Here is a 14,901-nt window from a genome sequence, read left to right on the forward strand (position 1 = left end):
AAAATATTTTTGTGAATTGTAGGTAGCCCTTGTTTATCCCAACAATGACCCAGTCATGTTTATGGTGGCATTTTACGGCTGTCTCCTAGCAGAAGTCATACCAGTGCCTATAGAGGTACCTCTTACCAGAAAGGTAACGTTGATGGAACTTAGAGGAGTGATAGGCTGATGTGGGATGAAAACCAAGTCAGACCATCAACCTCTGAAAGTGTTTCACAGCATCCAGCTGCTGCCTTAGCAGCTCTGTATCAACGCAGTGTGCGAGACCTTTGTGAACCTGGAATAGCTGTTTAAAAATGGAAAAACATATTGACTGGAGAGCTGTGCTGAGTAGCTGGAAAGAGTCGATTCACCTAAATGCTGTGGTCTTCATTCTATTATTGCAAATAATTTATACAGTACAGATAATACTGTGAATCTGCCCTCTGGTCGATGTGAAGGGGGTCTCATTTCCAGCCATGCCTAGCATCTGCCAGTCTTTTAACTTTGCTGGAGACTGAAGGTGCTAAGTATTTCTGAAGACTTCGAGGCACTTCTTGTAAATTACTTGGTCAATTAAGGGTTTTCTTTGCCCTTACCAGAATTTTTGCGATATTGCCATATTATTGCCATGTCAAGAACTGTCTAAAACTATAGAATTTCATAAGAGGAAACAAAAGGATAATGGCAAACATATGGCAAGAGAGGTGGTAATGAAATGGTAAGCTAGTCTGGTAATACTGTGGAGTCACAGAGCTTTACTTTCATTTGTCTGCAACGTGACAACTGCTATAGCAGCCAAATAAAGAATTAAAACTTCTCCCAGTATTTGCCCAATCAGATTTCTTAGTGAGCTACCTCATTTCAGTGTTTTTGTCATTGTGCAATAGAAATTAGTTCCTGGGGAAAGAGACGCCTTGTTATTTCAGTGTAATTATACATGTTTCCTCTTTGAAGCATCTGGGCTTCCATTAATGAAAATAAATGGTGTATGCTCAATGCCGGGCATGAGCACTTGTTTTGTGTGGATTTTACATCCAATGCATTTTAGTCTTGCCAATGTAATATTTGTTTTATGTATAGAGAGTTCCCTTTGAGAATCACCAAGTTTCTCTGCAATCTGTCCCCAGTTACATAATCATTTCATTTTTGAATGAAATTAATTGAAAAGAGCAGACTTGGCATGCAGAAGATTAAGTAGCCCTTCTGCATTTTTGTGATGGCTTATCATTTTCCTATGGACTTTTATTGGCTGGTAGGTATGTCTCCATTTTCACCCAGCAGGCCTTTGTGCTAGATATATATAATCTTCCAAAATGTGTCATTATATAAGCTTAGAAGAGGTTGTATTCATCCCTGCCAGACAGCAGTTGTCATTTGAGTTTCAAACCATTGCCAGACATTGAATGTAGGCAGAGAAGGACAAACTAAAGGAAAGAGTGTTTGTGGGTGTGGGTTGTTTCTTCTTTTTCCTCCCCTGTGATCCATAATGTTACCATCCAGTTACCAGAGCATTACCAAACCTTGGATTTTGGTAAGGGGAAAGTTGACTTATGTCATCTTTAAACAGGAATGACTTTTTTCCCCACTCTTCCCTCAGGACGCTGGTGGTCAGCAGATTGGTTTTCTGCTGGGAAGCTGCGGTATTGCTTTGGCCCTCACCACTGAAGTTTGTCTGAAAGGGCTTCCAAAAACCCAAAATGGAGAAATTGTGCAGTTTAAAGGTTAGATTGGTTGCATACTTGTTTTTGATTGTACTTTTGCTGTAGCTGAACTGTCTGAAAATAGTTGTCAGAAGTCTGAATGCATTTTTGGGGGACAAAGTGAGCAACTTTTCTCATAGCATCACTTAACTGTTGCAGGTTTTATGCATATGGTGTAGATTGATCCCTGTATCTGACAGAATTGCTTTGTTGTTCTGGAAGTCACGATGAACCCGCCTTACAAGCCAGGGTTGTCCTCAGATCCCTTCAGTGGCATTTGGCAGGTTCAAAAGCAGTTTTATTAATGACACAACAAGCTATATTTAGAAATACTGCAGGGATCTTTCCAGAGTAGAGGAAGTGCCATGTTGCCCACTGAACTCCCTGATGAGAAACGAGATGAACCTTCTGGCTAGTAGCTTGGCTGGGCTTGGTATTTTGCTTGTGTAACTGAACTTGGACAAATGATGGGGTTTTAGTGTATTCTTGCAGAATATAAATCCCTCAATAAATAAACTGATATTAATATTCCACTTTAATTTTTGGCTCTAGGTTGGCCCAGACTCAAATGGGTTGTGACAGATTCAAAATACCTCTCCAAATCTCCTAAGGACTGGCAGCCCAACATCTCAGCTGCAGGAACTGAGCCAGCATATATTGAGGTAAGTGGTGAATGGGGAATAGAAAGTAGTTTCAGTGAGCTGAATTTAATGTTCTAATCACCAGAGAGATCATACCTCCACCTCACTACCTTGAACTTCCCAGTTCCTAGCCACTGAAACAAGTCTTTCACTGTGTACAACCTGCTGTGAAGCTTATTTTAGTTTTGAATGCCTTTGTGGCCTTGAGCTCCAAAATGAATTGGAGAACACTGTTCTTGTTCCAGAAGGCTGGTAATTGAGATAGCTGAGCTCTCTGAGATAGGGTACTCGATAACACAGATTTCTGAAACTACTTAAGCCAACAGCATTTTGAATTTTCTGTTCTTCCTAGTAAAGCTTATTTTCATTTGTACGCCTCAGTAAGGCAACTTCTAGGAATTGCAGTGGTTTAAGTAGTAACAGTAATTTGGCTGTTCTAAAATTACAAGTTTGCTTGTGGGAGTAGGAGATGTTGTGAGAAGTAGTAATAGTGAAATAAACGCAAACCCATTCACTTGCCATCTTTATCTCGCATCTCTCTGGAGTTATCTGGAGATGTGTGCTACCTGTATAACTATCTTCTTGGTAGTGAACCTTGCTGATACCTTTCTACAAGCAGGTGCTTTTTTAGTATGTCTCAGCAGCTTTAAAGGAACAAAACTTTATTTAATATGGATTCTGTGACTTAATTTCCTTCATATGTGGGATCCAGAGTCACACCCTCTCTATTTTTTGTCTTCTGTAGTACAAGACGAGCAAAGAGGGCAGTGTTATGGGCGTTACAGTGTCTCGGACTGCCATGCTGTCTCACTGTCAAGCCTTGTCTCAGGCCTGCAACTATTCTGAAGGTAGGTGATGTCACAGAAACATCAAAGGAATGAAGGTTCAGCAACATCATTTTCAGTGGTTACCTCTCATATTTTTAACAGCTGTACACAATAGTCTCTACTAAAAAAAAGAAGGAAAGAAAAAGAAAAAAGTGCAGATTAAATCTCCCCCCAAAAGGAAAGACTATCTGTAATCTTTTTCCATCCAAAACTACATCATTTTCACTGCCATAGTGAAGAGGAATAAAAAGTGGGATTTGCATCATGTCTAGAAAGTTAGCAAGTCTGTTATGATGAATCAGAAGGGGAGCAAATGAATAAAAAATGGAGAATTTTTCAACGAGCTTGAGTCCTCTTCGGCCGTACTGATCACCCATTAAAATGTCTTTCCAAATTTTAGTTCTTGATGGTGTGTGTAGGTATCAAAGCACCTCATGGAGGTTCTGTACTAGTCGCATGAGGCTTTTTGGCTAACCTGGAAACGGAGATTGGAAATTGCTGGTGGGACCATCAAGAGTTCTGCTATAGGATATGGTTTTAGTCTGGTCTACCTTGTAAATCAAGCTAATTTATATATCCATGAGTGAAACTTTATTTTTAGAGCTGTGTGTCATAGTACTTTAAAATGCAGAGTTTGTCTTTTGGAAGCCATCACTTTAATTTCCATTCCTTCTGTGAGTCACTGCTTGAATGATGTTCTCCACTGTCTTTCCCCGTTACTGCTCATGCATAATGAGGTTAAGACCCTTTCTGTTCTACTGATGTACATTACAGGCTGGAATGTAATTTTCTTGCAACTTTCTGGGATGTGTTCCTTCTCTTAAATTCATGTTCAGTTGTGTTACTTTGTTTAACAAGGAGCTCTGACTAGTAAAATGTATAATCAGACAAACAAGGCTCTGCACTTGCTTGCTACATGTGTACCTCTTGGAGCAGATCTGACAGATTCAGATGACAGATTCAGACGTATGCAGATTCTAGCATAAATAATGGTCACAGCTGTCCTGGCACATTTCACTTCAAAACTGCAACTTTCTTTTCCCAGGTGAAACGATAGTGAATGTTTTGGATTTTAAGAAGGATGCAGGGTTGTGGCATGGCATTCTAACGGTGAGTTGAGCCTGTAAGGACTTTCTGAAGCATTTCATAACTCTTTTTATAATTGCAACATTTGAGGAGATGGTTGAGGACCATTACCTATTAAGTCAACCATTTCTCTCCCTGCTAGATCTGCAGTTCTCTGGAGGGAAGTGTAGAAGTGTTCTCAATAAACTTACATGAATTCGTGGTGGGGTAGGGGTCAAGGGGGAGTGAGGGTGACTCCTCTTCCTGCTTGGTGATAGGTTTTGTGAGCCCTTTTCTAAAAATCTTTTTCTACTTTTCAGAATGTAATGAACAAACTGCATACTATCAGTGTGCCCTATTCTGTGATGAAAACCTGTCCACTCTCATGGGTGCAGAGAGTTCATGCCCACAAAGGTAACTGTGTTATGTTCTACAACTTTAGCTTGCAGTTCTCGGGATAAGTGAGCAAGGGGCGTTAAAATCTCAAATGCTTTAGAGCCTGTCTTGCTCTTCCATGACAAATCATAAGGGCCAAAACTCTAATTTATTTCTAAATATGTGCGAAGTCCTAATGCCACGTGAATGTCAGCGAACTTGATGGGGACCCCATGACCTATGTGTTTGAAGCCAATGCCTTTTATGAAACCAAGAAAATAGTTGAGCACAACAAGCCCCATTGATCCCCAGTCCTCACCGAGGATGTTCAGTTGGTGATAATGATTTATGCATTTTGGAGGAGGGGCTGCAGTAGTGACAGACCCCGGCTCAGGTGGTGGGCAAATGGTCTGTGTGCCACAGCAGATGCTATTGTATATTGGGGTTTGCTGTTACTGCAGGCTCTATTAATTAAGGCTTGCTTTCTTTAGTGAGGATATTCTCATGTGGGATGTTGGAGTGTGTATTCATGTGATAATGACTCATGGAAAGCTTTTATTTGTTCTTATATGTTGTTTTTTGTTGGTTTGCAGCAAAGGTTGCTTTAGTGAAGTGTCGAGACTTGCACTGGGCCATGATGGCCCATCGAGACCAAAGAGACGTCAGTTTGAGTTCTCTACGCATGCTGGTTGTAACTGATGGTGCAAATCCTTGTGAGTATGCACATCCTGCTGTTTTCAGGAGAGAGGTTTCTCAGCTAGTTGTCTCACAGGCTCAAGCTTAACTCCTTTTGTAGTACTTCCGAGAAGATTTCAGTTAGGGCAGCTGTCTAGTAACACAGAGCTGTGGATTGTGGAACTTGAGCACCAGGGCCAGGGGTTTGCTGTGCTTTCATCCTTCGAGTATGCTGTGAAAGATACTGCGAAGTAAGAGACAGGAGAGTTGACTGGGGAGCTCTTGTGTGTAAAACAGAATTCTGACAGACGCAGTGAGATTGGTTTTAAGTTGCTCACAGGGGACAAGGTAAAGGCTTTTAAGAAGAACTCTGAAGGGGAAAAAGATCCCCAGAAAAAATCTGAAAGGAATGCTGTTGGTGAAAAGGCTTAAAGAATGTTTGTCTAGGTGGCACCAACTGGAAGGGATGCTTGGAATACCGTTAGACCTGTTTTGATTATGCATGCTGCATGGAAACAGACCCGACATATGCACAGTAATTGTTGGAGGTTTGGAAAGTATTTTAAGCCTGTTGTTGTACTCTGAGCATGTAACAACACTGAAGCAAATTGGGGGAGAAAAGCAGAGCTGTTCAAGAGAATACGCCTGTTCCCAAGTCACATTCAGTAGGCACTTAAGCTCCTTTGTGGCTGGTATCTTGGAAGGTGCTACCTGCAGTTTTTAGAAGTGATACGGTATATACACTCTGCAAATATGCTGCACTTATTTCTAGGCTATTACAGACAGTTTTTAATGTAAAATTATGTAAAGTCAGAGTGGCACGTTTTCTTTCTTTCCAGGGTCTGTTTCCTCATGTGATGCCTTCCTGAGCTTGTTTCAGAGCCATGGGCTTAAGCCAGAGGCAATTTGTCCATGTGCCACATCTCCAGAAGCGATGACTATTGCAATACGGAGGTAATGGGCATACAGCATTGCAGTCTGTTTGCTAAATTAAGTGATCCAGGCTGAGGTTTGTTCACACATCAGTTGGTCATAGTTGACTTAAGCACGTAATAAGCTCCACTGATGTTTATTGTGTGTGCTCAGGTATTCAAGTAGCTAAGTTGTTAAATATTTCTCCTAAGATACGAATGCTTTTTCTCCTCTAAGAAGTGTGACAGCTCAACAGTGCCTGTAAGAACTCCGCACTGCTTTTTCCTACTCTTGATTTACACAGCTAGTGTGGTATTCGTGAATCTGAGACTAGATTTGATATCACTTTGGACAGTCATTTTCATAGCCTGTTTCTGTCCATTGCTGCCTTCTGTAATTAATAGCCTTGTAATCATCTGGCCTGTGAGCTGGTGTTTAACATGGGGTAAGCTAAAGAGCTGGAAGAAGAGTTGCACTTGCCCAAGAATACGGTTTCTTACTTATTGATCAATGTGGCTCTTCTGGGAGGCAATCTCTATTGCCATCTCACAGTTTTAAATTCGTTATGCGAAGAAGAAACACTGAAATATGCATATTTCTGTTGCTGCAATATCTTCATCCGAGTCTAGTAACAGCCTGTATGCCTGATTTAGTGTATTGATTTTATGTCCTTCAAAGGCCTGGGGTCCCTGGGGCACCTTTGCCTGGAAGAGCCATCCTGTCCATGAACGGGCTGAGTTTTGGTGTGATTCGTGTCAACACTGAAGATAAAAATTCTGCTCTCACTGTCCAGGATGTTGGCCATGTGATGCCAGGAGGTAAAAACGTGCAGGAGTCTCCTGTAAGACCTTTTTGCAAATGGTCTGGAGTGTTTTAGAAAAAGAACCGGTCAATGTTCTCTCCCATATTCAGCCTCAGCATTGGGGGAGGTTAGGCAGTCCCCATACTGTGTTGTCCTATCTGTCGCGGTTAAATGTGTCAGTTCTTATACAAGGCAAATCTTGGGGACTATTTTAACAATGTGTAATTTGTCCTAGGAATGATGTGTATAGTGAAACCTGATGGACCACCTCAGCTCTGTAAGACAGATGAGATTGGGGAAATCTGTGTTAGCTCCAGAGCAGGAGGAATGATGTATTATGGGCTGACGGGGGTGACAAAGAATACATTTGAGGTATGTATAGTAGAATGGATCGTTCTTTCCCCATTTCCTGTGTAGAACTGATAGCCTTGTATAATGTCTTGGTTTTGTAACTTAAGTGTTAATGTTGGGGTTTTTTTTAAAATACACTGAAAAGCTTAGTACAGTTAGATATATTCAGTGTTCCCTTTTCATAAAGGTCTCCCACAGTGCTAAAACAACGCCTGTACCAAGGATTCCCTCACTTCACTCGCGTATAGTGCAGTTCTTGATGTGGGGCATGTTTTTCTATCCTCAGGCAAATCCAGTTTGTCTCCAATGTCCTCCCTTCTGTTGCAGGTTATTCCTGTGAACTCGGCTGGCTCTCCAGTGGGTGATGTGCCATTTGTTCGTTCCGGCTTGCTGGGGTTTGTTGGACCTGTACGTAATACAGTTTTTGAGCTAACACTGCTGTATTCTTTTGTTTGTGCTAATAGCCTTCAATGTTTGAAAGAAAAGTATTTGGGTGCAGAGATATGTGTAAGTATAGCTTGCTGTGGACAAGACAGTTGAGAGTTAATGGATTTTCCTGAGCCAGTAGGAACCCTTACTTTTCCAGCATGCTGTCATTACGGTGCCTTACTGTGTTGCTTGTTACATTTTTAGATTGCTAATTCTTCTAAAACCAAGTGTAAGAAGCTTTTGGTATGGTAGTTCTGCTATGCGTGCTGGAGTGTCTTGTCTCACTGGGTGGCTAGAATGCTTCTCCTGGTTTAGTCATAAATGATGTAATTTAAAGAGAAAGAAAATGTGCTTTATACAAATTTCATTCATCTAGCCATAGTTATGAAATATGCAAGTCGTCGAAGACGTTTGAATATCTGCTTTATGTAAGTTACTCACTGATACCTTTTTATCTTTCAGGGCAGTTTGGTGTTTGTGGTTGGAAAAATGGATGGATTGCTGACAGTTAGTGGTCGTAGACATAATGCCGATGACATTGTAGCAACTGGATTGGCAGTTGAGTCAATAAAAACAGTTTACAGAGGAAGGTTAGCAAAATAAACCTTGTGCCTCCCTTTAAGCTTCTGCATGTCATATAGTGAAACAGGATCTTGAGTATGATCTTCAATTTCTCTTCAGTGACTGGTTTGTTTGGGTAGCTCGGTTAAAGTAAATATGTTTTTGGTTTAGACGGTAATTGGCCTGATCCTGCCCAACACAGGTCTGTTTTCCCCACTATCCTGTCTGGCTTTTCATCAAATCTTGTTACTTGATTCCTTCCCCTAAAGTACACAGACAAGTCAGCCACATGGAGAATTTAATTCTCTGTAGAATTTACTTTTAAGTCTCTGTAGTAGTTAGCTGCTGGCTCATGCTGTGCAGCAAGGAAGAGTTTCATTAATGTTCAAAGATACTTAATTTTATTTAGCAGTTGTGGATATAATTTTCTAGATCCTCAGGCAGGGTTGGAGCTCATGTGTCTAAGACTTAACAGGAGATTTTCAGTCCCCTACGTCATGTAGATGCTTTTAAAGCTTTTATTGCATTGGTGATTTGCCACAGGTTGGAACAGAAATGTGATAGGTTGAAAGGATAGGGGACTGTGCTATGTAGAAATTTCATCAGAAAGTGGAATTAATCCCTTACATACTTTGCAAAGCCTTTCCTTTTTGACTCAATTTTAATTGTCTAATGTTTTCCTCTGTCTTTGCCCCATGGGGGTTTTTTTACGAGTTCTGTCTTTAGTCTGTTTCCTTGGCTTCCTATTCCCAAGCAGTAAAACTGGAATTTGTGCCAATACGGGTCTCCCCTTTTCCTTAGGATTGCTGTGTTCTCAGTATCTGTATTCTATGATGAGAGGATTGTGGTGGTTGCAGAGCAGAGGCCAGATGCATCTGAAGAGGACAGTTTTCAGTGGATGAGTCGAGTGCTGCAGGTAAGCCCACTTACATAGGTGGACAAGGTGAGTTTGTGCAGTTTTTCGGTGTGTGGGCAGATCAGAGGCCATCAGCATGCCCCAGATGGAAAGAGGACAGGCTCATGATCTCTCTTGGCACAAGGTGTTTTTACAGGGTCACAAGCTGGGTACATCTGCTGTGTACAAGCTGTTCTGTTATATCCTGAAGGTCCTGGGAAAGCGGCTGCAACACAGAATAGTGTAGGCTCTGACAAAGTGGTCAGCATTATGCTAGCAAGATGACTGTGTAGAGAAACACAGTTGCCTCTCAGCACTGCAAAGCGGATCTAGTGCTCAAGCTTAGGAGTTCTGCTTTTAGTCTTGGATCATGCTGGTGCTCAAAATCATGCTTTAAAGCCACCCTTATCTTTGGAGATTCATTTTCGGCAGGGAGACAGTAAGCAGAGAAAGGTTAAAACAGCTGAATGAGTGTAGTCATAAGAAAGTAGAATGAGTAGCAAATACTTACTTTGAGAGCTGCCTGCCTTGCATGTATGTCATTCTTGGGCATGATGTTTCAGGTTGTTAAGTATGCAAATGGGGGGGGGGAAATCAGGGAAATACCTGGTGGTCTGAATAATGTATTAGATGCCTGAATGCTGAGGCGGACGAAAAGGAACAGAGTGTGATGGTTCAGAGGAGACAGATGGATAAAATCCTAAGATCAAAATCATATGATTCATCTAGCAACTGTGTATATTTTGGGATTTTGGTCATGAAAGATTTAAAAATGGATTTCTTGTATATGAAATGAACTATAAAGGCAGGGTTGCTAACAAAAACTTAACTCTTACCATAGGGCTTGCTGATGTTACAGAGGTGAAATGGAATGATAGTGACTGACTTGCTTTCCAGTACCTTAAAAATGCAGAGATTTGTCTTGCAGTATGTCAGTGCGGCCAGTAACAGTAGACTGTCTCCAGTAGAACCAAGAATTCAAGTGACCATCTTTCCTTTCTCTAGGCAATTGACAGCATTCACCAAGTGGGTGTATATTGCCTTGCTCTTGTGCCAGCCAATACATTGCCAAAAACTCCATTGGGAGGCATCCATATCTCTCAAACTAAACAGCACTTTCTGGAGGGCTCTCTGCATCCGTGCAACATCCTCATGTGCCCACACACGTGTGTGACGAACTTGCCAAAACCCAGGCAGAAACAACCAGGTAACACGAGCCCCTTTTGTTTAATGTTAGTAAGCTGAAGTTCACAATCTCAGACCTAGGAAGCTGTGTGATGCCTCTGACACTGAGTGTCCTACTTGCCAGGGACCAGAGCTTGTCTTGTGGCCTGTGGCTGGGGCGTGTTTGAGGCCTCTCTTTGCATGTGTCAGTCAGGAATTTTGATTCCTACCTTTGAACTCACTGGGATTCTCTCTGCTGATGAATAGGAGACTAGCAATGCCCTCTGAACTCTATCAGTGAGGTTTCATTACCTCTCTTCTTGCACCCGTGCCCAGGAGCAGTGGGATCCTGCAGAGAACCTTTGTACCTGTCCTGCAGATTGCAGTTCTAGGCCAGCTCTTTCCCATTTTCATTAAAAGTCCAGATTTCATGTGGCTGTTCTTTATCAACAGGCGTTGGCCCTGCCTCTGTGATGGTGGGGAACCTGGTTGCTGGGAAGCGTATTGCTCAAGCCTCTGGAAGAGATCTTGGTCAAATAGAAGACAATGATTTAGTTAAAAAGGTAAATCAGTGTTTGTTACAGCTAGAGAATGGGAAAAGAATTTACCCTACAGCTGAATGCAAAGCAGCAATGTGAAGTGGACTTAAGTACTGCCTCTGAAGTAGAAGCACTAGTATTTAATTACTGCCTCTTTGTTTCAGCACCAGTTCCTGACAGAGGTATTACAGTGGAGAGCTCAAGCAACTCCTGACCACCCACTCTTCCTTTTATTAAATGCCAAGGTACAGTCAGTGCTGAGTTGTTTTTTTTTAAGGTCCACAGCATGTTATTCAGTGCAAGTTTGAGACTGTGTTTAAAATCATTTGCCCACTCCAGTGTCCTCTATTTAGTCTCTGTATCAGATTTTGCCCTTAGATTTGTAACTTAAAATTTGAACCTTTGAACCTATAGATCGCTTCATCTACATGACTGTCATGGTTCAGTGCTTCATTTTAAAATTGAGCGTGTTTGTAGGTCCCACTGGTTCCTGTATCATTTAATGCTGTATCCCTGTTGAGTATATTCTGGCAAGGTTCTGGTGCAAGAAGACCTGAACTGACTCCCTGGAAGGTAGAATTTTCTAGAGCAGATCTAACTCCATCTATATCTTTTTGATATCGTAGTGGATAAATGGCTCACTGAATGCCAGCAGCCTATAGGTATAGATAACTAGTAGATATAGACTGATGCTAGCAAGCAAGTTTGGTTTGGGTTTTTTTTGCAGCAGGCATTTTACTGACATGTGTGTTGTGCCAGGCCTTGTTTAGAGTATTTTTGTCTCCTTTCAAGGGAACCACTGTGTGCACAGCCACCTGCCTTCAGTTGCACAAAAAAGCTGAGAGAATTGCATCAGTTCTGTGTGACAAAGGACATCTCAATGCAGGAGACAATGTGGTGCTTCTTTATCCTCCTGGTAAGCAAGTTTTAATAACGAGTGCATCCCACTGTGGAAATGCAGCATGGTCTTTCTTTGAAATCTCATTGAGATCTGGAAGTATAGGGGAGACCATTGAAACAGTGATACCTTAGGGACTGCATAACTCACTGATCTAGTTATGACTCCAGAGATGGCTGTCCTACTGTCTTGCAGTACCAGGACTTGAACTTTGATTCCCTAGAGTTTTGGAAAAGCCAATTTGTACCTTCTCACTCCTGGCTAGATCTTGCTGTGTCATGATGTGTAGAATAAAAACTTCAGAGACTTCTGTGGTTATCAAAGATCCTCTGGTACGATACGTGTAAAGTTATTAGAAACTTGTGACCGCTCTGCATGTGCTGGAGAATTGCGCTAGTCACCCTACCAGAGGCTCCTCGTCTCTTCAGATCTTGTTTGTCTGAAGTCACGTTGCCAGTTGGCAGCTTTTCATCCAGGGAAAGCACGTAGTTTGCTATGAGAGATGGCAGGGTGGCTTCTGGTAGAGACTGGTGCCATCGCCTTCAGCTGTGCAGGAAATGGGCACTTCATCCAAGGCTGTTGGGTGCCTTTTCTAGAGCAGCAGGCTGGGAACAGTGGGAAGGGCAGTCTGCCTGCTGTGGCTGGTAGCACACAGCTTAATCACTTGGCGTGTGTAAGATGCTCACTGCTAGTGAGAGGTGCTCTCTGGTGTGTGTACTTCTTGCCCTGCCAGACAATTCTGTTTTGTCCTGACTGACTTCTGAGTCATTTCACACTTGGAAAATTCTTTTCCTGTAAGATGGATAGGGTTTTCTGTGTGGTCAGTCTTCTCTACTTTCCCAGTCCCCTATCCTAAGCTTTCTTAGCTTCCTTGTTGCGCTGCCCTCGGCGTTTGCACTTCTGTGCTGTGGAAGTGACTAGTGTGCGTACCTTCTTCTAATGGAAATTGTAATCGATGCTTGGAGAAAAAGTACTCGGGGAAAGGCTGGTGTCGCCAGGGTGCCCATCCACCGGTGTCCTACACTACAGCCTATCGTGTCCTTGCAGGCATTGAGCTAATCACCGCGTTCTATGGCTGTTTGTATGCTGGCTGCATCCCTGTGACCGTGAGACCACCTCATGCTCAGAGCCTCACTGCTACTCTGCCCACTGTGCGAATGATCGTGGAAGTGAGTAACGGGGCTGTAGCTGAGAGCATGGCTGAAGCACTCTTGCTTCGGCCTCTCAGACTTGAGTGTTAACACAGCTGTCCAAACTCCCATGATGTTTACATGACAGCAGTGATTGAAGCACATCTTATAACTGAAGGACAGTGTTTTCATTCATAAAATGCAAGAGAGAACCATGTCTCCTTATGTGGCAAGACAAATTGCTGTAAAACATGGTTTCTGAGAGATACCGATGTGATGTTAGCACTTACAATCTCACATTGACACTGCTTACTGCTGGGCAAGTGCAGATCCTCCTGTTACTTACTTTCCAAGCCCAGTAACCAGGAAAGGATGCCTCCCCATTATAACCGGGGGGGAGAAAACTAGATGTAGACTGTGTAATGTTCTCACCTGCTCTAAAGGTCCTGATGTGGTTCTTTGCATTTTAGTCTGCGTTTGGGGTTTTAGTGAAGGAAGAGCAGAGAGCAGAGTGTGGCAAAAGCCAAAGAAATTAATGCAAGTTTGTTAGGGAAAGCTGGCTACAGATGGTAAAACACACTCTCTGAACATCGAATCTTGCAATGACAGTGCCAATGGGACATGCTTTTGTCTGTCTTTTTTTTTAGTAAGTGTTTATGTTTTTAGGTCAGCAAAGCTGCCTGTATTCTCACAACCCAGACCTTAATGAGACTACTGAAATCCAGAGAGGCGGCTGCTGCTGTAGATGTGAAAACCTGGCCAACCATCATTGACACAGGTGCGGTCCATGGACTAAAAGACTCTTTGAAGTTCTATGTAGGGGTTACCATTGACTTCCAAAGGGACTGTCCCCCATTTCGGATGCTAACTGGATGGCTCTTAAGAATTTGTTTTAATATTAAAAAAACTATCCAAGACGTAAGCTGGGTCTGACCTTGTTTACTGACACCTCTTCTGCATTCATTGAGCTATGCATGGAAAATAATTTTACTGAAAAACCATGGTACAGACAACTGTTCATTCCCTTAAGACAAGAGTGAGTTGGTCTCTTCTCCCTTTCCTTGAGAATAAATAATTTTCTACATGGAACTGTGGCAAGAGTCTTGTCATATAGTAGTCTGTCTCTTTTGGAAAGAGAATTAATAGAAAGCTTTATGGTCCATCTCAGGCTTTTTGAAAGCTTTCAAATGCCAGTTCAGTAATCAAAAATTAACCATGTTTCTTCCTTTTTGTACAGATGACTTGCCCAGGAAGCGGCTGTCTCAGATCTATAAGCCACCTACGCCTGAAATGTTAGCATATCTAGATTTTAGTGTTTCCACAACAGGCATGCTTACAGGAGTAAAGGTACAGTAAAATAGTTTTAGAAGATGGGGGTTTTGGTGTCTTGTCTTTGGCTGATACTCTGAACCACCTCTCCCCTCGACCTCCACCAAAGCTGGCTCTTGTAGCTTAAATAAAGACCATGCTTTTCTTCCAATAAAGCTATGGATTCGTTGCAGACAATGCAGTGTGACTTTGTGCTGAAGAATTAGTTCTGCAACGTAGGAAGACAGGTCTCTACAGTGGGCATCAGGAATTCTGCTGCTGCCTCCCACTGGAGAGCTGCCTGTTAGGAGAGCAGCGAGCGATGCGAGTAGCATAGCTGTGAGCTTCTGCTCTCCCCACACCAAGAGCAGAATAGGAATGCAGTTGACAGAGAAGAGGTTAAGAAACAAAAAAATGAAAGCCTTAGACTGTCATTAATGATCAGCTGTGTTTGGAGTTTGAGATGCCTAAAGGTTTTAAGCAATAGCTGTTGGTATCACTGTTTCTGGTGTACTGTGGTTCAGAGGGTTCTGCAGTGCTCTGCCTCTGCTATGGAGTATAAGGGAAGAAAACACATAGTTTATGGAGAAGTGTTATCAAGGCAAACCTGTCTTTATTCTTACCTGCCGGTCTTGAAGTGCTATTTT

The 14,901-nt window shown here is 42.3% G+C and overlaps 1 protein-coding gene across 1 annotated transcript in view; it reads left to right on the plus strand.

Annotated features, from left to right (window-relative positions):
- DIP2B (disco interacting protein 2 homolog B) overlaps window positions 1-14,901 on the plus strand; it is a 69,271-nt gene that overhangs the window by 45,484 nt on the left and 8,886 nt on the right. The window contains exons 10-29 of the mRNA XM_059832858.1: window positions 23-133; window positions 1,580-1,703; window positions 2,235-2,344; window positions 3,069-3,171; window positions 4,196-4,260; window positions 4,536-4,629; window positions 5,184-5,303; window positions 6,105-6,219; window positions 6,856-6,995; window positions 7,215-7,351; window positions 7,658-7,738; window positions 8,222-8,349; window positions 9,122-9,236; window positions 10,221-10,422; window positions 10,833-10,942; window positions 11,083-11,163; window positions 11,711-11,834; window positions 12,864-12,985; window positions 13,613-13,724; window positions 14,184-14,293. Coding sequence (XP_059688841.1) covers window positions 23-133; window positions 1,580-1,703; window positions 2,235-2,344; window positions 3,069-3,171; window positions 4,196-4,260; window positions 4,536-4,629; window positions 5,184-5,303; window positions 6,105-6,219; window positions 6,856-6,995; window positions 7,215-7,351; window positions 7,658-7,738; window positions 8,222-8,349; window positions 9,122-9,236; window positions 10,221-10,422; window positions 10,833-10,942; window positions 11,083-11,163; window positions 11,711-11,834; window positions 12,864-12,985; window positions 13,613-13,724; window positions 14,184-14,293 — 2,304 coding nt within the window. The remainder of the gene's footprint in view (window positions 1-22; window positions 134-1,579; window positions 1,704-2,234; window positions 2,345-3,068; window positions 3,172-4,195; window positions 4,261-4,535; window positions 4,630-5,183; window positions 5,304-6,104; window positions 6,220-6,855; window positions 6,996-7,214; window positions 7,352-7,657; window positions 7,739-8,221; window positions 8,350-9,121; window positions 9,237-10,220; window positions 10,423-10,832; window positions 10,943-11,082; window positions 11,164-11,710; window positions 11,835-12,863; window positions 12,986-13,612; window positions 13,725-14,183; window positions 14,294-14,901) is intronic.

Source organism: Gavia stellata, chromosome 36, assembly GCF_030936135.1.
Source record: "Gavia stellata isolate bGavSte3 chromosome 36, bGavSte3.hap2, whole genome shotgun sequence".
NCBI classification, from domain to species: domain Eukaryota; kingdom Metazoa; phylum Chordata; class Aves; order Gaviiformes; family Gaviidae; genus Gavia; species Gavia stellata.